This window comes from Sprattus sprattus (genome assembly GCF_963457725.1).
Source record: "Sprattus sprattus genome assembly, chromosome: 1".
Taxonomy (NCBI): Eukaryota; Metazoa; Chordata; class Actinopteri; order Clupeiformes; family Clupeidae; genus Sprattus; species Sprattus sprattus.
Window position 1 is genome coordinate 31761982 of NC_137920.1, and position 21331 is coordinate 31783312.

Here is a 21331-nt window from a genome sequence, read left to right on the forward strand (position 1 = left end):
TGTTGTTCTCTTGACCAATGTGGCATATTTGTGACAAGACTTCAAACAAAGCAACAGCTATGGACAGTTCAAGAATACTCTCCTAAAGAAATTACTGATTCAGCAAACAATTTACTCATTGGCAATGTTTAAAACATTTTTAAGCACTTAAATAAAGCAAAATGCATTTATAAAACATGGCAGAGTATTACTGTTACCCACTACTAAAAACCACTGAATTAGTATTTAAATTGAGTCATTGATTAATCACAGTAGGAAAGAGCATGTTCTCTTGTGGGTCAACTCATATTAACAAATCTGCAAATAAATAAGTTTGACTTACATATTCTGCTTAATCCAAAACAAAATATCTGGTTTTGTTTCCTGCTTAATTTAGTTGTATTATTTTTAACTGTATTTAATTGTCTCCTTTCATGTTTCTCTTTGCTTAACCAGACTCTGGGATCTGCAGGTGTCCTGCCTTCACCTGGACTCTTTACTTAGGCAGGTTCAAAAGACAAGGGACCCATCATAGAGGCATATTGTAACCTTTGACCCCATGCTTCCCAACTGATTCTCAGAAGGAGGAAAATGCCCAGACAAGATAGGCAAACCATCCAAATGAATTCAAATTACTCTTTAACAAGTCAATTCATTCTTAAAAACATACAATTCAACACTTAACTAAAGTTCAAGAATCAGAACATGGGAGGCTCTTAAATGGAACCAATTTTATCGAACCATGATTGTCCAAAAATCTGGGAGATGATGGTCAAATAGGTTTTATAAAATGAAATCAAACAAAGCTGTTTTCATGGCATTTATTCATCTTGGCGATCAATAAATTAGGCTACATGTTAATTACTTGCTCGAGGGTCTTGTTTTGCCTCACTGTCTGCGTCTAGGATTTTTTTTTATGTCAGTTTCACGAGTTTTGAGTTTACTACTGTTCCAAAAGGTGCTCAACTTCCTTGGTGAACAACCTGAGCCTCGCTATCGCATCATCAAAGCAAAGAGTGATCTCAAGAATAGGTGGGGCTTTGGAGGCGCCGCGGTTACAAAGCTCTATCATAAACTTCGTCGGGTTGAATGTCTCTGTTCTACGCCGAAGGACAGGTCGCGTCGTCTGGAAACGTTGTCTTGCAGAGAATGTTTGACACTGAAGGGGATGTGAATTTCATCTTGATCTAAGTGGACGAGTACTTTTTTTGTCTTTTGGAAAGGGACTCTTTCTACAGTTATTTCTCATGCGAATGCCAAATTGTGCTGGAAAGCAATACCTCCCCGAAATCCTCGCGTGAAACAGGTAAATATATATCCACACACCTTGAACACGGTGGAATGTAGATATGAATTTGATTAGTTCATTACCAAGGATGTCGGCGCATCCTCACAGACTTCTTGACAGTCTGAGAATGGGCCGCGCTCAGTGTAGAGTCTTTGCATCAGCTATTTTGATGTGTCGTCAATTTTAGAGAACTTTGTCAATACACTGATCACATTAAGAAGTTGGCTATTGCATCACAGTTGTATCATCTCCACGACTCGTACATTTGTGAGGATGTTAACTGTAAACTTGTGGCCTCAAATGCCAAAACTTACCAAACACAAAGTTAGACTACTGGATATTAATTTGGTTATATTTTTGAGAGGCTTGGCTCACGAATTGCATACAAGTTTGTTTATGAATCCCTGTACTCATGTCAACACCACCACTGGACCTGCGTGCTGATTGCTAAAAATTGGCCTACACACCTTCAGTTCACATAAGTTCGCTCAAAGAACTCTGAAGGCTCACAGGGTTGAACTGACATTTTAGTAGATCTTTTTGTTTACGTAAATCCAATGCATTTGCTTTTGGCTATCTTTGGGCAGATTGTGTCACATAAGTAGACAGAATGGAATAGCTTTAAACAATTAAGTTGAAAATGAATCTCCACATCTTTACACTAGACAGTTGGGGTGCTGTACTACGTCTTCACTCAAGATACCAACAACAGCACAATGACAAATCACTCACATACTTTTGAGCTCAAGTTCACTTTCAGAGGATTCAGTTTAAGTTGACACTCTTATTCAAGCCAGTATTCAGGGCTGTACCAGGAAAGAAATTCGGCCCTGGACTTGTCTGCTAGCACTTACCATTATGTAATGAAAAAGGACAGGGCAAGTAATGAATCAGACAGAGGGCAAGTCAAATCTGTTTTATTTTGTTTCATTGGTGCACTGGCCCACAGATGTCTGGCAGAATGTCAGTGTTTTGGCATACATGGGCATTGTAGTTTTCTAATGTATGGCGGGTGCTGTTGAGAGTAGTTGTACGTTGGTGGACTGACCTGCCTACTACCAGAGCAGGGGTATCCCTCTCTACCTTCAAGAATCTTTTGAAGACCCAACTCTTCAGTAAGGCACCTCCCTTCCTAACTGGCATCTTGACTAGTGCTTAACTTGCACTTACAGCAGTTACATTCCTGCACTTATTTTTCTTTCTATGTCGTTTTTCTATTTCTTATTTAAAGTAGTATTTATTGTTACACCACATTTGTATTGCTCTTAGCTTGAATGTTCTCTCCCTTCTACATCGCTTTGGACAAAGGCGTCTGCTAAATGACTAAATGTAAATTTAAATGAGAGTAGCAGGAATTTGTCTTTTCAGAGGGTGTTAGGGATTTTGGTCAGATTTTTGTCAGCAAGACACAAAAGTATAGAGAGAGGTAGAGAGAGAGAGTTGTGAGTGTGTGTGTGTGTGTGTGTATGTGTGTGTTTGTGTGTGTCTGTGAGTGTGTGTTCGTGAGGGAGAGCGAGAGCGAGAGTGAGAGAGGCGAGAGAAAGAGAGAGGGATAGAGAGAGAGAGAGAGAGAGAGAGAGAGAGAGAGAGAGAGAGAGAGAGAGAGAGAGAGAGAGAGAGAGAGAGAGAGAGAGAGATCACAGTATCCTGGTTGAGAGGTCAGAGTAGTTCAATGTTATTTATGGTCTGTCACTATTTACATTCAGGATATGCAGAAGAGTACCACAAATGTGTAACACGACAAGCGTGTTTGTCAGATTAACATATCAAATGCACCACCCTGCATAGTTTATGGTTTTACTCAGGGTAGCCCTGAAAATCGTCAGCTCTTTAGAAATGACACGAGACGTTAAGGTGCACCAGTGTCCCCCCTCTGCACTTTTCAATGCCTCCCCATTCATTACAGCAGAGTGGCCCTCATCGTGCAAATAGGGTCTCTTGCGCAACCTGGGCCCACATTCCATCTCCAAAACATATCAGACTTTTCCCAGGGTTCCATGCTCTATCTGTCTGTTGCTTCCCATTACAGAGCCTCGTAAATGAGAGGCCGAGGATGCCCTCCGTCAGGCAGCTTTTATGACAGGGGGGCCATGTCATTGTCCGGGGGCTCTTCCTCCTCTTCTGTCCTCTCCTCTCCTTCTGTTCCTCCTCCTCCTCTCTTCCCTCCGGGTGTTGTGGACCTGTGTACCAGCTGTTACCCTGTGGAGCCTTTGCCCCCCCACCCCCCCAACCCCCATACTTTGCTTTTTTTATGAATGGAAGTAGACTGTTTGTTTATGGGAGGTGGGGAGTTGTTGCAGGAGGCCCATGTATGTGTGTGTGTGTGTGTGTGTGTGTGTGTGTGTGTGTGTGTTTGTGGGTGTCTGACTTCAAATTCCCCAGAAATTACAGGGCAGTGACACAGTGGCTCCAGGGCGATGTGAAATAAATCAGTTTGACCTTTAACTCCAGACTTCTAATTATGGAATTCCAAACTAATCACTTTACGATTTTGTAACGATTCCACCGCTTTTTCGGTGAGCGTCTGAAAACTTTCCCGATTTCGTCAGTGGGCCCATTCCTTTGCTGCTTTCGACATAAGCAGAGATCTGAAAGGTGCGTGTCTTATTTAGCGTTAAACCACATATGGTATGCTGTCGTGCCTACTGTTGAAGTACAGCGCTGATACAGCCTTCGAGAAGAACAGCTGAAATGGATGTTTCAAATACTCTGGTAAGAGGCCACGATATGATCAGAAATGAGATGAAAGACTTGCAGCCAACTCCGTGGTTGCCCTACAAGCCAAACCCCAGGCCTTAAATCACAGTATGTTGAAAAAGGCTCTAAAACATATATTGCCTAAAACATATATTACCACTAATCACTTTATCAAAAACACTAGCAAAAAGATGCATATCCATCCAAATAGATGCTTATCACATGTAGGCTACAATATAATATGATAGAGTTGAATGGGAATTAACACTTCCTGGTGTGATAAACGTAAGATAGTAAGATTCTTCTGTTGTCAAAACGGAACCCACGGTGTTAAGCCCAAGTAAACAGAGTAACGAGTCACTGATACCATCTATTGTGCTGTCCTGCTCATAGGAAGCTCTCGCCGGATAGGCGCGTGTAATTATACGGATAATCTAATTGCGCCTCGTGTTTTGGTTGGCATTCTGTTCTCATGCTTTTGAAAAGTTGCCGTCTGCAACCATCAACACTTCCTGCCGTCAGTCGCAGGCAAGTGGGAGGGGTGGCTGTTCGCTCTACCGGTCTCCTCCGCCCCCCCCTCCTCCACCACCACCACCACCACTCCGCTCCCCGGCACGCCCCTGGGGCCATGTTGTTGTAAATCATGTGTGATTCATAAAAAAAAACTGGTTCTGCTGTCTGCCCAGGGCCGTGTCTTAAAAAAAAAAAAAAAAAAAAAGGCAACAGACGTACAAATAGCGCTTGGCCTGAAGCCATACCTCCCCTTGCGCCGTCTTCCTCTCTGCCACCTTCGGCACGGGGCTGCTCTTGTCAACACTTCTCTCTCTCCCTCCGCTCTGCTTTCCCTCCCCCTTTCTTCCTCTTCTCCTCCCACCCAGCTGCAGCTCATCCCACAGGCACCCGGTCTGGCAAGGGCCTCCAGTTGTCAGAGGGGTACGCGACGATTAGGTTATTTGTCTCTTCCTGTCTATCTCTGTCGCTCTCTTTCACTCACTCTTCTTTCTCTCCATCTCTTTCACTCACTCTTCTTACTCCCTGTCAGTCTCTCTCCTGCTCTCTCACTCTTTCTCTATCCCTCTCTCTCCTTTTCTCCCTCCCTCGCTCTTTCTCTCTCTTCTGTGTCTGTCATCCGTGGGAAGTACCTGGCAGCGGATGCGTTGTCAGCTAGAGGGGTTACTGGCGGGGATGGGGGGCGTGATGTTGTGGGGGCTCGTGCCCAAACACGTCTGCCCTGTCTTTATGACCACACGGCGTGAGAATGAGCTCGCCCATGGGAGTTGTGTTTGTGTGTGTGTGTGTGTTTGTTTCTGTGTATGTGTGTGCATTGCATTTATATTTGCTTGTATGTGTGTGCATCTACTCAAGCATCAGAGGATTCAGCTTGTGGGGTGTGTGTGTGTGTGTGTGTGTGTGTGTGTGTGTGTGTGTGTGTGTATTTCAGCTAGTGTTTGTTGACCTGTGGTGTGTAAGGTGTTTCACCTTCATGAGTAACAGTATTATAGTGTAATAAACTTCAATGGACACAGACTAGCGATCGAGATGAGACATCTGATTGCAGATCAGCAAAATTATTCATTCCTAAAGCAGGAGGAATATGGCAACTCAGCTAAGATCTTTGCTACGGGAATTAATTCAGCTTATTGTGAACTTTGTGCCATTCCAGGCGTAGTTTTAATCTATGTCAACACACATTAATATTCTTTTTCTTTTTTCTTTACTCCCCTAGATTGCTTGTGATGACCAGCCTTTTCTAATTCTCTCCAACGATGTGCTGATCCAAACTGCTTCCTGAAGAGAATTTGCCATCCATCCATCTCTCTTTCGCTCTCTGTCTCTCATCTGTTTTTCCTGGGGCACATCAACAGTTAGTATTCTCCATGGCACATCCGTATGAGCCGTGGCCAAGGACAGCTCCCCCTGGTGGCAGCAGCGATGACATGAACGTGAGCCCATGGTGGGACCTCCACCCAGGGACCGGGAGTTGGATGGACCTGCCGGCTGCCCATGGGGTGGGTCTGGCGGGGATGAGCCAGGGGGGCTCCATGGGCCTCCAGTCTGCGCTGGGTCCGTACTGCTCCGAGGCCCAGCTGTGCAGCTTACCCCCTGCACAGCTCGGTCTGACCCCTCACCACCACCTCTTCCCTCAGGACGGCTTCAAGATGGAGCCCCTGGGCGCTCAAGAGCTCCTCCAACAACAGCAGCAGCACCAACAGCAACAACAGCAACAGCAACAGCAGCAGCAGGTGTACACAATGGAGGAGCCACAAGAGGGCGCCACTTCTGTGCCACGACCAAAGTCCCAACGCCGATCGGGCTCACGGGCGTCCGGTCAGGCTGTGTGCCGGTGCCCAAACTGCGTGCATGCTGAGCAACTGGGCCAGATTGGCAGCGGCGAGGACTCGCGTCTGCGGAAGCACCTGCACAACTGCCACATCCCGGGCTGCGGAAAGGCCTACGCTAAGACGTCCCACCTGAAGGCGCATCTGCGCTGGCACAGCGGCGACCGGCCGTTCGTCTGCAACTGGCTCTTCTGCGGCAAGCGTTTCACGCGCGCCGACGAGCTGCAGAAGCACATGCAGTCGCACACGGGCGCCAAGAAGTTCAGCTGCGCCGTCTGCACACGCGTCTTCATGCGCAGCGACCACCTCACCAAGCACATGCGAACGCACGACTCACCCGCTGGTGCCGGTGGCAGCGGTGCCAGGGAGGAGAGAGCAAACGGAGACGGGGGTTCTCTGGGAGGGGGGAAGCCATACGAATCGGCTCTGGGCCTCCCACCCTCTCCGCACGGGGCTGTCGTGGCGGAAAGCGCAGAGGCCCCTTGCAAGCCCAAGAGTGAGCCAGACGCAAGCAAGCTAAGCTAACTGACATCCCCTCACCTGGACATGACTATGGCTCTTTGGCAGTCAATGCAGAACTGTTTAAGAGTCTGGAAAGTAACCAACACTTGTTGAGGGACCAGTAGCACAAAGCAGCCCAAAGTGTCTTTAAAAGGTAGTCTTTCTGTACCCTCCTATTTAGTCGGCTACTGACTTAAGGCAGAAGACACTGAATGTGTTTATTTTTTTTCTCTTTTTTCGAAAAACAGAGCATTGGGTTATAAATGAGATATCAATGGTCACTCAAGAATGGACAATGCTTAATGCTGTACAAGATTATGTGACTACCATAGCAACTCCTTTGTCCTTGGGGTGTTGCAATTGTATTTCTTTAATGTTGTAATCACTGCAGTGTCTACATGTTGGAGTGGAAATCACTTTTGTTTCAATTCAATCACAAAAACACAACACACCAAAAACTACTGCAAATTATGGTAAATTACAACAGGTACCACTGCCCACTCAGAGAATGAATTTCCCCTTTTGGAAGTAACATAGACACTGTGTTCAAAAAGAGTTAGGGGTCTTTTTTCTCTCCCATGAGCGATGTGGCTTGTAATATTACGGAGATAACTTGACCTGACTCTAGATTAATCAAGTTCAAGTTATTAAAGCGCCTATCATTGTAATATGGACTTGATATTATTTATTATTCCACTGCACCAGACTTGAAGGATTTCAAATTAAGATCACTAAGACTCTGGCTGTCATTGTGTACAATAGAAGAGTTGGCAATTTTACATGTTTTCGATGTTTTTGCATTTTGTTTCATGATCTTGTCATGATCTTGTCAATACTATGACTGAACAGTGAAAGGCACAACACTGATTATACTTAACATTACATTACATTTAGTTGTTTAGCAGACACTTTTATACTTTAAGCGATGTACAAAGGAGAGAGCAATACATCTGTATGAGGGTCTGGAATAGTCTCTTATGCATTCGTACATAAAGATGGGGTTCAACTAGCATCATTTTATGACATGGTATAAAATAGTTATAAGCCATTTAAGAATCTTTCATGACCTACCATGTGGTAACAGTTGAATTGAAGAAGCATCACCATTCCACTGATTTTTCTTCACCATTTTAAATACTACCCATGTCACACTAAATTCAGTGGGCCTTGTGAAATTTGGTGTGGTAACATGAATCGGATTTATTCATTCAGTTTTTCAGAGCATGATAACCGAACAGTTCACCTTGAGTTCACATATCTCCCCAAAAATCACTATTTTAGGTCGTTTTTAATTTTACAAATAGCCTAAAATGAAACAGATTGTGTAACAGGTCATTCTTGTCACACTGCACAATGTATCTATGCAATAAGAAGCATTACTGTTAATTGCATTACATCAGTTCAATGTGGAACCTTAGATATGTTCCACATGATAGCGGACGTAGTATGTGTTGCCCACATTGACAGTAAGTCAAATAAATGCATGATAAGAAAAGCACATTGAGAGAAAAATATCACCCACTTAGGATATTATTCATTTTGTTTTAAGAATAGTTGACACTTGCATTGACTAGTGCTTAGTAAGATAAAAGTATGCATGGCACTTACATGAATTAGCTTTGCACAGTATTCACATATTTTACCTTAGAGACACAGTGCCAGACTGCTGGTCTGTATTCACATATTTTTCTCTTAGAGACACAGTACCAGACTGCTGGTCTGTATTCACATATTTTACCTTAGAGACACAGTACCAGACTGCTGGTCGGCCAGATCCACCAAGGAGACAGCTGCTATTCTGATTCACCATGTTGTATGTTTTTAATTTTTTTGTATGTTGGTTTTGTTCAATTGTGTGCGCCGGGGTGAGTGACGCATATGTAAACACACGTATATAAACAAAAAGGATTGACGTGTTTAGAAATTTCCACCCAGTTTGTTTGGAATTAAAACTCTATTGTTTTTTTTACTGTAGCAATTAATGAGGAATTAAAATGAGAACTATTGGGATGGGGACAGTCTCTTACATAATTATTATTACTTAGACACTGGAAATACTGCTGTTTGTTTTAAGTGTATTTGAGTGAACTACTTGTTTATGAATTTGTTTAGATGCATTTTACACTGGATTTTTATTTAGTTTTTGGAAATTTAAGTGGTACTTACAGAATTATTTCAAGTTGTTTATGATAATTTAATTTATGGTTTAAAGACTGATTGTAAGTAGATTATTATAAAAATGTTTCTGAGATAATAAAGCTTTACCTCAGAAAAACTGAACATCACATGCATGTGGTTTTTGGCTATGTATGAGTTTCAGAAAATAATAATTATTACCATTATTAAGCATTTTCAAAGACATGGCTAAATTGTTGTTGCGCAATGCATAAATATTAACCAGTTACCATTTTCATAAGCATCTTAATAAGCCTATGTTGCTCTGGTGAGGTTTATACATAAGGTATAAATAAGGTACAAATACATAAGTGAAAGGATAGAGAATGGAATGGCTATGAAATGGATGCTTAGCAGTTTATTTTCACCAAGATTTAGTTACGAGGTCTTCCTGGTCCGAGCAGGAAATATTCTGATGAAAAGAGAGCCTTTCTTAGGCTTCTGGCCATTTCTGCTCGTCTCTGAGGGGAAAGACGAATACTCATTATGCAAGTGGAGAATCACTGGCTGTAGACATGTTGCCTGAAAGTACGAAAATAAAAGCTTAGGTTCAGAGAAAACCTTTCCCAAGAGAGAAAAAAAAACATCATTACACCAGGTTTTATGTTTGAATGATTATGTTACAAAAGCATTTCATTCAGACATTTAAGTGACCCGCGAGCCAATTTACCTGAAGTTATAGCAGCACTGGTGGAGAGAGTACTCTGGTCCTCGATGGAGGATTGAGATGTTTCCTCACCTCCCTCCAGGTTATGGTTTGAACTCCGTGCCACAGGCAGACTGTTTATCAATTCCTTCACCATCATTGTACTGACAAGGCATACTGTGTCACTCAGTATTTGCGATGGAGACTTAGTGGCGGCCATTTTGTCTTCAGAGTTTGATGTCATGTCAGTCAGGCTGCCTGGGCAAGTGTTTGAAGTTTGGGCAGGTTGCAGGGAGCCATCCTTGTTCACACTCCAAGGAGAAGGAAGTTTGAAACAGGAAAGAAAAAGGTGTTTGACACTCTCCTCAATGTAAATATGAAGGATTTCGGAGGCAACCGGTATCCCTGATTCTTTCCTCTGCCCCTGATTCAAAAGCACAGTGTCTGAAGCACACCGTTCAGTGGTCGTGTTGGTGCTCCTCATGAAAATACCATAGATCTGATCAATGAGGTCTTGAGAGGATGAGTTGACACTGCTGCTGGACATGGATCTCTCTAGGCCTTGTGCAACTGATGTAAGACCCTGGGCATGTGACGAAGAAGGATCCCCGAGATCCACCTTTTCGAGTATGGCTTTCACAACGTCAACCATGGTGTCCCGAGTGATGCCAGCTGCAGATTCATCTTCAGCAGCGTCATCTGAGTCATCCACGTCATCTGCTTCATGCGAGTCAATGTTAGTGAAAGGGGTTTCAGAAGGTATCTCAGAAAGGACAGGCAATACCCCAGGCAATGTCTCTTGATTCAAAGGTGAAAGTTTCCTCTTTGGTGCAGAGGAAGAAGCTGAAGCAGCTTGCTGTACATCCACTTCTCCCAAACTTTGGAACACTGCATTTACTGTGTCATGAAACTGCTGGAGATCCTCAGAATCATGTTCCTGTGGTCCAAATTCTGGAACATCTTTCTCAGTGCCGATAATCACATTGTTGTTGGTCTCTTCTGCACATGCGTTGTCTTCGACCTTTGACCCATGTAGCTGGGACTTGGTGAAAAACTCTTTCACCTTCCCCTGTAGGTTTCCAAACATCTCTTTGGTGGCTGACCATATTTTGACCTTAGAAGCCTCCTCTTCAACCTGGGACTTCTCCAGTGAAACAGCTGGACCTCCCTTGCTGTTCCATTTGCTATCAGTGTCCATTGCATCATATTCTGTGGACTGTAACAGGGTCTGAATTCCTTCAACAACTGTCCTAACAAGACCATATGCAGTTGACTCTGGTGACAGGGTGGAGAGTGTTCCACTGCTTTTGGCCGAATTAAGTAAAACCTGGCTCACTTGATTCACTGCTTTTGTTTGAATTTCCTCACTTGAAAGATTCTTATTTATTTCAGTTATACGGACAAATTCAGCGGAACCTGACTTCTCAGCTGAACTCCTCAAAGAATGACCAGATGTGCTCAGACACAAGTTGTTTTCGATCTCCAGCATAATGTTCGCTGCCAGGTAACTCCCTGCTGGTGATATCTTTCCTTCAGAGCATGATGTCTGGTCTTCTGCTATTTGTTCTTTAACAGCCATCAAAAGCTCTCCCATTACTTCGTTGGTGCAATCTTGAAGGTCAGTTGCCACTGGCAGATCTTCACTCTCACTCTGAGGGTCAGAGTGGGCAGGGATGGCTTTTGATAGGTCAAATATGTTATCCTTTGAAGGTATTTCGTCCAAATGTTCATACTGTTGTTTCCTTTTAAAAGACAACCGGGGGAAGAACTCTCTCACCTTATCCTGCACACTTTTATACATTTTCAAGGCAGCAGAGGTAAATTCTTTCTTGGGGATGCCCTGCGCGCTCTTGAGACTTCCTGATTCCATTTCACAGCACTTGCCTTCCCCCTCTGGGGAACCCAAGTCACTTTTGTTTGAAATGCTCAGGGACTGGAGTGACTCAATGCACATTTGCATGTCTCTTGCAAACTGGTCAACAATTTCTGAGGCAGCAGCATCTGCATTTTTAATCTCTGCCTCCAGAGGTAGGAAAGAGCAAACGTCATGCTTTGGCATGCCACGGTTTTCTGTGCTGTCCCTGAACCCAAAAGACTGGAAACTGCTGTTGCTCTTGACTGACGTCACAAGCACATCCACAACCGCATCAAAAGCATTCCTCTGAAAAGCCGTACTTGACAGAATTTGAACACTTGCAACGGAGAGAGAGTCTTTAGACCCTGCCCTGGCAACACCCAGTGACTGTTGAGGGGAGCATATCATCAAATCATCGTCACTGGCAACTTGGAAGGAGGTCATATCACTCAGATGGGAAATTACATTCTGTACAAAACCATTGATGGCTGTCGAAGAGAGTGATGTGTCCTCTGGCTGGGCTGCCTGCTGCTGCTGGTAGGAAGCTATCACTTCTCTTAGTACATTGCTTGTGCAGGTATCAAGCTCGGGTTGAGCAATCTCACTAGGCTGTGTCCCTTCACTCTGTACCTGTTGGAGTTGCGAATGGCTAACTGTCCTGCTCTGAGGTAGTTCCTCACTACTGCTGCTTGTTTTTTGTGTAAAGTCCGGAGTAGAATCATCATCTGGTTTTGAATCATCATCATTTTGTTGTGGGGTTTCGTCACTTCTGGGCACATCAATGGTTTGGGACAGCTTAGAGGGCATCTGTTTGAAGAAGGCCTCCAGGGTTTTATGGACTTTGCCAAAGATTTGTTTCGCTGCCAACCATGCTGGGTTCTTCTCAACATCAGGCCTCATCTTCTTGATACTATGGGCACCATCAAGTGGAGAGTCGACGATTGTTCCCTCATTTTCATCCACACATTCAGACAGTGCGATGGCCATAATCTTCTCCACAAACGTCTCAACCACCATGAAGGCAGTCTCCTCAACAGGTTGCAGATACACTTCAGGTGAATGATCTGTTTCGCTAATTGAGGTAGCAACAGAAGCTTGGGTATCAGTTGCACAGAGATACGTAGCACTTGAATGAGCAGAGTGAAACTGCTTCATTTTAATGACCAGTACACTGCTCACAGCCTTGCTGGCCTTCAGAAGGAAATCACCAGAGTAAAGCGCTTGCATTCCTGGTTGAACTGCTTGAGTCTGACTTCCTGCTTGTGTTATAGACTCAACACTGCCTCCATAGAGATCTGTGTCAGAAAGAAAAACATCAGACAGGGAAGAACTTTGGCACGCAAGGGTTTTCACAGCTTGCATGACAGTGGACAGCAGACATTTGGCAGGTTTGTACACCGAAGATTGTTCATCCAAGCCTGACTCGATTGTGCTGATGACAACTGTCATTGAGTCAACCACAGTTGAGGACAGAACTAAATCGTCCTCAGAGGAACATTTTGCCTTGCATCTCGTCCAGCAAAGAAGTTGTTGCATAGCACCCTGTGCACCTTTTTGACTATCCAGCTTCATACGGATCTTCTCGACTAACTCTTCAGTGCTGAAAGGATCACGAGGAGCTGGGTTTTCTGATTCATTTGGAACTGTCTTGTTGAACTCGGCCAGGCTAGTGTTTACCCACATCACTGCTTCTCTTACAATGGCATTGGTCAACTCTTCAGTGTCAGCTTGGCAGCCGACCACATTCAGTTCCTTTAAGGTCTCCTGGACACTGCGTTGGAGTCCTTCCTCTGTGATCCCAAATTGATTCAGTGATGAGATCTGGGACCTAAGTAAGATAATAAAAGAAAAATAATAAAAAGAAAAACAGACTGAAACTTTATGTCATGACAACATTCAAACCAAGATATTCATGCCTTTGGACATTTACAGCAACACACTTTTTTTCACCCTAAATGTCAAGCTATTGAATGGCCATCAGTCATCTTATTGTGTAAATTAAGACACCTTTCTTCTGAGGAATGGGGAGAGTCTGAAGAACTTGCATCTTGAGTCTTGCCGCTGTTCACTTTAGAGACAGCCTTCCTCAGAACGGCATTACTGAGCACTGCAATGTACTGTTCCTCTTCAGTGCATCTGAGAGATGGGCCTGACGCCTCTGCCTCTCTCGCTGGGCTGGGCAGGAACTGCTGTGGGTCCTCTCTTAACAGTTTCATGAGGGCGGGAACAACCACAGTCACTGAGCTTGTGGTCACATGCTGCACTAGGTTCACGCACAATTTGAAAAACTGCTCCTTTGACACCTGTTGATCATTTAAAGATATAAAGACATGAAGTCTCAAATTGAATTGACACAGAAAACAGAAAAAGCCACCCTTTCATACAACAGACTGAATGATGATGACAGATTATTACAGACAACTTACTGGATCGGCTGTTGCCCGACAGAAGTCCACCCATTCCCTTTGGAAAGATCAAGACAGTGTTATTCATTGTACACCATGTTTTGTTCACACACACAATGACAATGTTGCAATGCCTCTGTAGAATTAAGAGACTCTCTATGGTACAAAAAGGAAAGGACGTACTTGTCTGTAAGATCGCTCAGATAGTCAGTGAGTGGTGAAAGCTCCTCAGGCATCTCAGAGGTGGAAGCCACGTGAAGACCTCCCTCCTCAGAACGTTGGACAGGAGAGTGCGCTTCAGGAGCAGAAGCTGTTCAAGACAATTGGAAGTGAATGACTGAGTGGGGTGAGCGGAAACTCCTGTATGTAAGCCCCACACATAAAATGCATAGGATGCAGTATACCAAGGACTACATACTGTAGGGCATATATCATAATTGTAATCTTCTGTACAATTTCACTTTCTAGCAATTAAAATGGTTTAAGTTCAGATACATGATGCTGTCATATAATATCAGGAATCAGCCAACCTGCACCAGACGTGCCAATGTGCTCCATGGCAGTAGTCCTCCCACTGGACTGCTAAAGTTACTACAAGACAAAACACTGAATATTGAATTCATCAACAGCAATCAAACAAACATAGAACCCCCCCCCCCCCCCCCCCCCCCCCCCCCAACATTATATGTTAAATCTACAACTTGTAACAATGTAATCTTTTTTGTTTGTGTATGTGCATTGTGTATGTGAATCTCATTTATGTGAATTATGTATGTGAATCTCATCATTTAACTAAGGAAGCTTTTGATATTCACAATGTATACGCTATCTTTGTTGAAGATGTATTGTTATATATTGCTATGTATACTCTTGTTGACAACAATCAAAGTTTGTCTGTCTGACAAACTCTGTGACTGTAGATGGTACAAAATGGGCTATTGTGTTCTAAAATTGTGACTAGCCTCCACACAGTCAAAATTACCTTTTAGTGGGACCCTAATAATGGGAGTAGTTACAAGTCACAATTACATTTGTAATCTAGAGCAGCATGACTAGCCTACTGTCTTGAGTGGGGCTTGAGTGCTTAAGACACTTAACATGTTAATGTCTACATGCAGTTGTTAACAGGTCATGGCTTTTCAATTCAGTTAATATTTAATTGAAAACACAACTCAAGAATCTAAAAACAGACCTGTCATATAGCTGCAGTTAAATCAATAAACATGAGAGTGGATCAAACGCTGAAATAATTGTTATATATACCTTATTTTCAGGTAGAACGTCACATGCTCCTGCGACAACTCATTCTACAAATCAAGAAAGAGTGATCTCAAATGGACAACTGACACCTCATAGAATTTACAATGAGGTCAGACTTTGATGTAATCATCAATGACATCACAATAACCAGGTCTAGACCTGAAACATTCTGATTAAAGTTTTCCTCTGATGAATAATGAATTACAATTTAGATAAGAGTTACAATTTACAATTACAATCCCACAACATGTTGGATGTTGGTTTAGAATTTCCACAAACACAGCCAGAAGTGATAGAATGTTTCCCCCTCAGAAGTTGTGTTAGAAAATATAATGCAACTGAACATAAACCCTCCATGGGCCCAGTGGGCTAATTCCCAGTTTTAACAATATACAATTTCACCACTAGGGGGTGGTCCACTCACTCCTCAACCACCCTTGCTTTCTAAACGCAATCCATTGTTGCCTCTTTGGCCAATGAAAGAAGGGTTTTACTTTGGAGTTCCATGGATAGCCAATCAGCGACAAAGCAAAGAAGACAACTGCTGTAAAGGTTGATTCACACAGAAATCGTGTAGTCACTGTGGGCTTGCTTTACTTGAAACGTTAACTGAAGCTGACCGTGCATAAAAAGGGCAGTATAATTTCGTCACATAAAGCAAAAACGTCTATAATTCAAGATGGTAAGTAGATTACCTTTATGTTATTTTAGATGTCTAATGTCTGTGTAGTAAGCGATTCAACAATAGATGAATCACAGTTGATTATCCTGTTAACATTAGTTAGCAAGTTAGCTAGCAGTTAGCTAGCAAAATGATGTCAGCTTTATAAACATCTGTGTTAGTAACTTAAACCACAACTGGCAACTTATCCACTGCTTTTTGATTTGGCAAAGTAAAGGGCTGTCCTAATCTGATATGAATCTATTGAACTGAAGCAATTTGTCAAAATGAAGTCAGGCTAACTACTGATCATTTAAGTGTTAGCAAGGTGTCTAGCTAGCAAATTAGCAGTCCCTGGCATCTGCTTTGCGCTGCTAGCAATAGCTGTGGCTACATCACCGGCTGCAGAAGCTAGCTAAATCGAAAGTGATGCTTTGGAGAATACGGTGCTACTCTTATTCAGTGACAGTATCTAAAAACTTATGTAGGATAACGTTATTCTTTGAAAATCCATTTCCGCGATTGCAACAATCGTTTACGGTTACTCAAATCCTTGTTTTTACTGTACCTTTAGCTGTCATTGTTAACCAAATTGCCAAATATTCTTAGGCATAGTCTCGTTTGTATCTTTTGGCTATGGTGGGTGTTAAGATGTTGACAAATAATAATATTCCTTATGTACTTGTAGTCTATTATGTCCTATAACGGAGGGGCCGTCATGGCCATGCGGGGCAAAGAGTGTGTGGCCATAGCAGCAGATCGGCGGTTTGGGGTCCAGGCTCAGATGGTCACCACGGACTTCCAGAAGGTCTTCCCTATGGGAGATAGACTCTACATCGGACTGGCGGGACTGGCTACAGACGTACAGACAGTGTACGTTTGAATTTACAAACTTTTAATACATGCTTTCTAAAATGATTTATATCATAGTCATGTTATTCAGTCGTCACCTCTAGAAATGCCATTTTAATTCAACCAAGGTGCTTTTGTCGTATATTGCAGTGTTTTTTTTTTTTTCCTACTGTTGTTTGACGTTAACTCTTATCGTTTCATGTTGATCTTATTTTTGCCTGTGCGCTCCCCTTCTTTCTACAGAGCACAAAGACTCAAGTTCCGTCTGAACCTCTACGAGCTGAAAGAAGGTCGCCAGATCAAGCCCAAGACATTCATGAGCATGGTGTCCAATCTGCTCTATGAAAGGAGGTGTGTAGTTATGGTTTTATTCCACATGCCTGTATTGACATGGCTGTAGTAAAAGTCATTTATAATGCTTTAACATTACTTTATCAGTCATCACGTTAATGATCACAGGATGTAATACTTTTGTCATCTGTCCTTGTAATTCTGATGTTCTTTTTGAAGAAATCTGTATGAAGTTTTTCAGCACAGTTCAAATATTACACTTGCTCTTACACGCACTTGGTGACTAAGCTCAGACTGGATGTGTACTGCTTCATCTGTGGAATAACTGGACATGTTAGTTAATCAGTTGGTTGCAGAAGCAACAGACAGATTGACACATCTGACCGCTGAGTTCACCTCCATTACACTGTAGTCTTCTGTGCCTGTCACTGCAATGATTATACGCAAAGTCTAATTTTCCAAACATGGAGGTTTTTTCTTTCTACTGCTGTAAATATGTATTCATATGTCATAAGTTTGTCCATAAAAAGTTTTGATGCTCAGAAACTGGACATTTAATTGGCTTGCAACAATAGATCAGAGTCAACAGATGAGTGATATATGTAAATATTTAGAGATATAAGTTGATGGAAGTCTTGATACACCTGCTTTTGTAATTGCTGACTAAAATGAGAGCACTCACCCTTAGGTTTGGGCCCTACTACATTGAGCCCGTCATCGCTGGACTGGACCCCAAGACCTTCGAGCCTTTCATCTGCTCGTTGGATCTCATCGGCTGCCCCATGGTGACGGAAGACTTTGTCGTGAGCGGCACATGTTCAGAGCAAATGTACGGCATGTGCGAGTCTCTCTGGGAGGCCGACCTGGTAAGTGAATCGCCTTAGAGGAAGCACCCTGGACCTAAAACTTAACATGAGTGGCCGAGCCTCTGACAACTCAAATGTCTAATTCATGGCGGCAGTTTTTCAAGAGTAGTTCTCCTCAGGTTCGTCTGGGAGTCTGTTTGTATTAAGTTGATGCAGCATCACATTAGTGCCTATGCCAACTACCGGACTACTTGAAAATCCTTACCAGAACTCTGCGTTCGATGTTGCCTTTGAAGGTGCTTGATCAAAATGATGTGTCTGAGTATCTTCGCTGCGATCTGGGCTTGTGCACTTATTGAACTTAACTTTAAGTCTGTACTCCCTTGCAGTGCGTCTTGCTAATCTATCTGTTTCTCCTGTGCGTCCACAGGGGCCAGAGGACCTGTTTGAGACCATCTCCCAGGCCATGTTGAATGCTGTGGACAGAGATGCCGTTTCAGGCATGGGGGTTGTTGTGCAAGTCATGTGAGTACTTTATCTCCTCCTCACTACCACACTGTGTTCCTCCTGCAACGCCCCCCCCCCCCCCCCGCATTAAACATCAGTACATTAAACATTACATCAGATCGAAAGATGATGTGTGCAAGTTGAACATGCTCATATGTTTTAAGTCAGTTTTTCCTTTAAAAACATTGAATTGAATTGTGAATTCTACGTAAATACTAAACAATTCATCTGCTTTGAGTCAAACGCTAAGTGTGAGTAACCTGTGTGTTAGTTGGGAGGTAGATGCTCAAGCAACGGTTATTTCTGTCCATCTATCCATTGTTGTAAGTAGACCTATGAGCTATAGCCTTGCACACCTTCAACAATATCCCATAGTCTATCAATGAAGGTGTGGATCGTGCTGACCATTTCCTTGACAAGTCAGAGCATAGACTATCAGCCTGTAGCTACAGTTCTTATCAGTGCACCACAAGAAATGGTGACCGCTAACGTTTCTGATATCCAAAATATGATTGAATAGATTATTAACCATGTTATCCTTGTTTGTATTTCCCTGTTATACGATTATAAGTGGCCTGACAGAGGAACTGGCATAATTCTTTGTTTTCATTGACAAGACTAGCTTGTTTGTTGTTAAGGGTCATGGTCAGCTATAGTCTAAATGGGGCTACTTGGCCCATTGCAGGCTAAATAGTGGATTATTTCCCAGAGCCTTGACAAGCAATGCTGAGGCTTAGGGCACAGTGTCGTTACCTGGCTGTCACCGCTAAAGGCAGCTCAGCTCGATATGTGTGCATGAACTGCGCTCGCTCAGGAAGTCAAAGGGGGAGGCTTGTGAGGTCACAAAGAATAAGAACTCTAATGCAGTTTTCTAAAACTGATTGTTCAAATCCTTGATTGTGATTGGCTAAAAGCCGTTGTAAAATCCAGCATTACCTTACAATTTGACCTCATAACATTCTATGATAACATTCCTTATTACTGCGAAGCATATTCATATAGCGCATTTCATACCCAGTGTTCCATCTGGCTGTTGAGTTGCTTCAAGGGTTGCGTGGCACCGATTTATTTAGGAACTATATTTTTTTAGTGGCGGAAGAATGACGGTTTATATTTAAACTATTGTTTCTTAAATTGTATTGTATTTATTTATGAAACCATATCAAATATTTGTAGTAACAGTTTTAGAAAAGCAATAAGCTTCGCGTCGTGCCTAACAACTCCCCTTACCTGTTCTAAAATCAGCGCAAACCACGGCCTCTTGGGGCTTATTGCTTAATTCTGGTATAGTTACAGCACACTGTTAATGGAAAATGTTTGTTGTCAATAAACTAAATCATATTTTAATTAACAAGTCAAATTAGAAATGGATAGAAAAAAAATATCCTGCAAAATAAGCACTCATAAGCACCATCTGCAGTCTCTCTGGGCATGTGCCTGCTTTACAACTAATGTGTTTTGTGTCTTTTTCTCCTCAGTGAGAAGGACAAGATCACCACACGCACCCTCAAGGCCAGGATGGACTAGACCTCTCAACTGCTGCAACCAGTTTTTCATTCACCACAACCTCACTTTTTCTATGACAAAAGAACTGCTCATATTGTTATTTTTTTCTTATTGGAGTCGCCCTGTTCATTAAATGAAATCTGTAGTGTCTCTGACTGTGGCCTCGTCGTTTGTCTAGAACTGAAGAAGAGAAATACATTTCGGACTTAAAGTGAAATAACACTTTTACAACAAGTTTACTAATAGTAGCTAACTCCCACTGATCTCTTTTTGCCTACTCAATTATGTGACAATTAGCCATTTCCAAACATTTTGAATGCTGTAGGACGAAGGTCTGTTCCAGGACCCCCTCTTGCACGGAAATTGAACCAGCCACACCTGACTGCAAGGTGTCGAATTATAACGCTCTTGACTGACTTAAATCACATATGTACAGCTAATTGAGTGCTATTCTGGTATGCAGACAGGGCTGGGAAAGATGAAAAACATGCAGGGTTTCAGGAGCAGGATTGATAATATCCACTGTAGGAGATTTAGCCTTTAAGATCCGGCTGTCTCAGTATGCTGAGGCAGAAGTGTGAAGGATCTCTGTTTATAGCATTGCAGTAACCAGGGTTGGGAGGATAACTTTAAAAATGTATTCCAATACAATTACTGATTACCTGTTAATAATTGTATTCAGTAACCTATTCCAAGTATCACAACATTAAAGTAATGTATCTTGATTACTATCCGATACTTTTGGATTTTGTCAATGCCAAAAAACATTGGTCCAACCTTGAAGACAAAGACATGTAGTGCTAGAGTCATAAACTGAGACTCAATTGAATTCATGCATTTCATGAAGTGGTTGTGCTTTCCACAAACCCCTCCATAAAGGGCACACACCAGTGACATCCTGCATTTTTGCAGAAGTCCTATATAAATAACATCTGGTGTGGGCATCCTACTTGTTACTGAGGAAATACACTTAGTATGCTACAAATATCAAAATGTACTATGTTATCATAGCTATGTGTTAGACAACAATCTGAACTCAATACTACATATGTAAAGCTATTTTTATGCGCCACTGTATTTTGATTGGAATGTCAGGATATCCTGTTTGGGCCCAAATGCAGCATTTCACCAAATGCAAAATTCTTTACTAGTGAATCACACATCATTTGCGACAACATAGAAGAAATTATGAAATATTGAAAATAAAAATAAACCGGTCGTCACCTACTTTGCTTAGCCGTAGTTGAACACTCTCTCACTGTCAACAGTTTTTACAAACCAATGCCTTGCATAATTATACACTTTTTGCCCAATCCCCTTTGCAATATAGCGTGGGCCTGCATGGCGGAAATGTGAACTAGTTTAGTTTGTTGGCCTGAATGAAAATGGGCATGAGGGCCGTGTGGTTGTGGTTTGATGTGTGCATGTCATGCCAGCGCTGAACTCTGCCCCTGCCACGCCCCCTTCGTCTTCCACTCATGCACCTCCAGCTCATTCACCATCACCGGAGTACTAATCACGCACACCTGTCACCTCTCTACTTAAACCCTTCACTCCGTGTCA

The 21331-nt window shown here is 42.7% G+C and overlaps 2 protein-coding genes and 1 long non-coding RNA gene across 3 annotated transcripts in view; all 3 read left to right on the forward strand.

Moving 5' to 3' along the window:
• The window catches only part of LOC308374622, a 5152-nt gene extending 4603 nt beyond the window's left edge, over positions 1-549 (forward strand). The window contains exon 3 of the long non-coding RNA XR_013968878.1: positions 436-549. This is a non-coding gene — a long non-coding RNA (uncharacterized lncRNA). The remainder of the gene's footprint in view (positions 1-435) is intronic.
• A 5292-nt stretch (positions 550-5841) lies between these two features.
• Positions 5842-6828, forward strand: sp6 (Sp6 transcription factor; the record flags this gene model as incomplete). The annotated part of the gene is made up of 1 exon (XM_080835373.1): positions 5842-6828. One exon carries the CDS (start codon positions 5842-5844, stop codon positions 6826-6828), a length of 987 nt encoding a protein of 328 aa, XP_080691499.1.
• An 8880-nt stretch (positions 6829-15708) lies between these two features.
• On the forward strand, positions 15709-19918 carry psmb3 (proteasome 20S subunit beta 3). The gene is made up of 6 exons (XM_080855552.1): positions 15709-15827; positions 16495-16679; positions 16902-17009; positions 17638-17815; positions 18186-18280; positions 19741-19918. Exons 1-6 carry the CDS (start codon positions 15825-15827, stop codon positions 19787-19789), a joined length of 618 nt encoding a protein of 205 aa, XP_080711678.1. The 5' UTR covers positions 15709-15824; the 3' UTR covers positions 19790-19918.
• The last annotated feature ends 1413 nt before the right edge of the window (positions 19919-21331 follow it).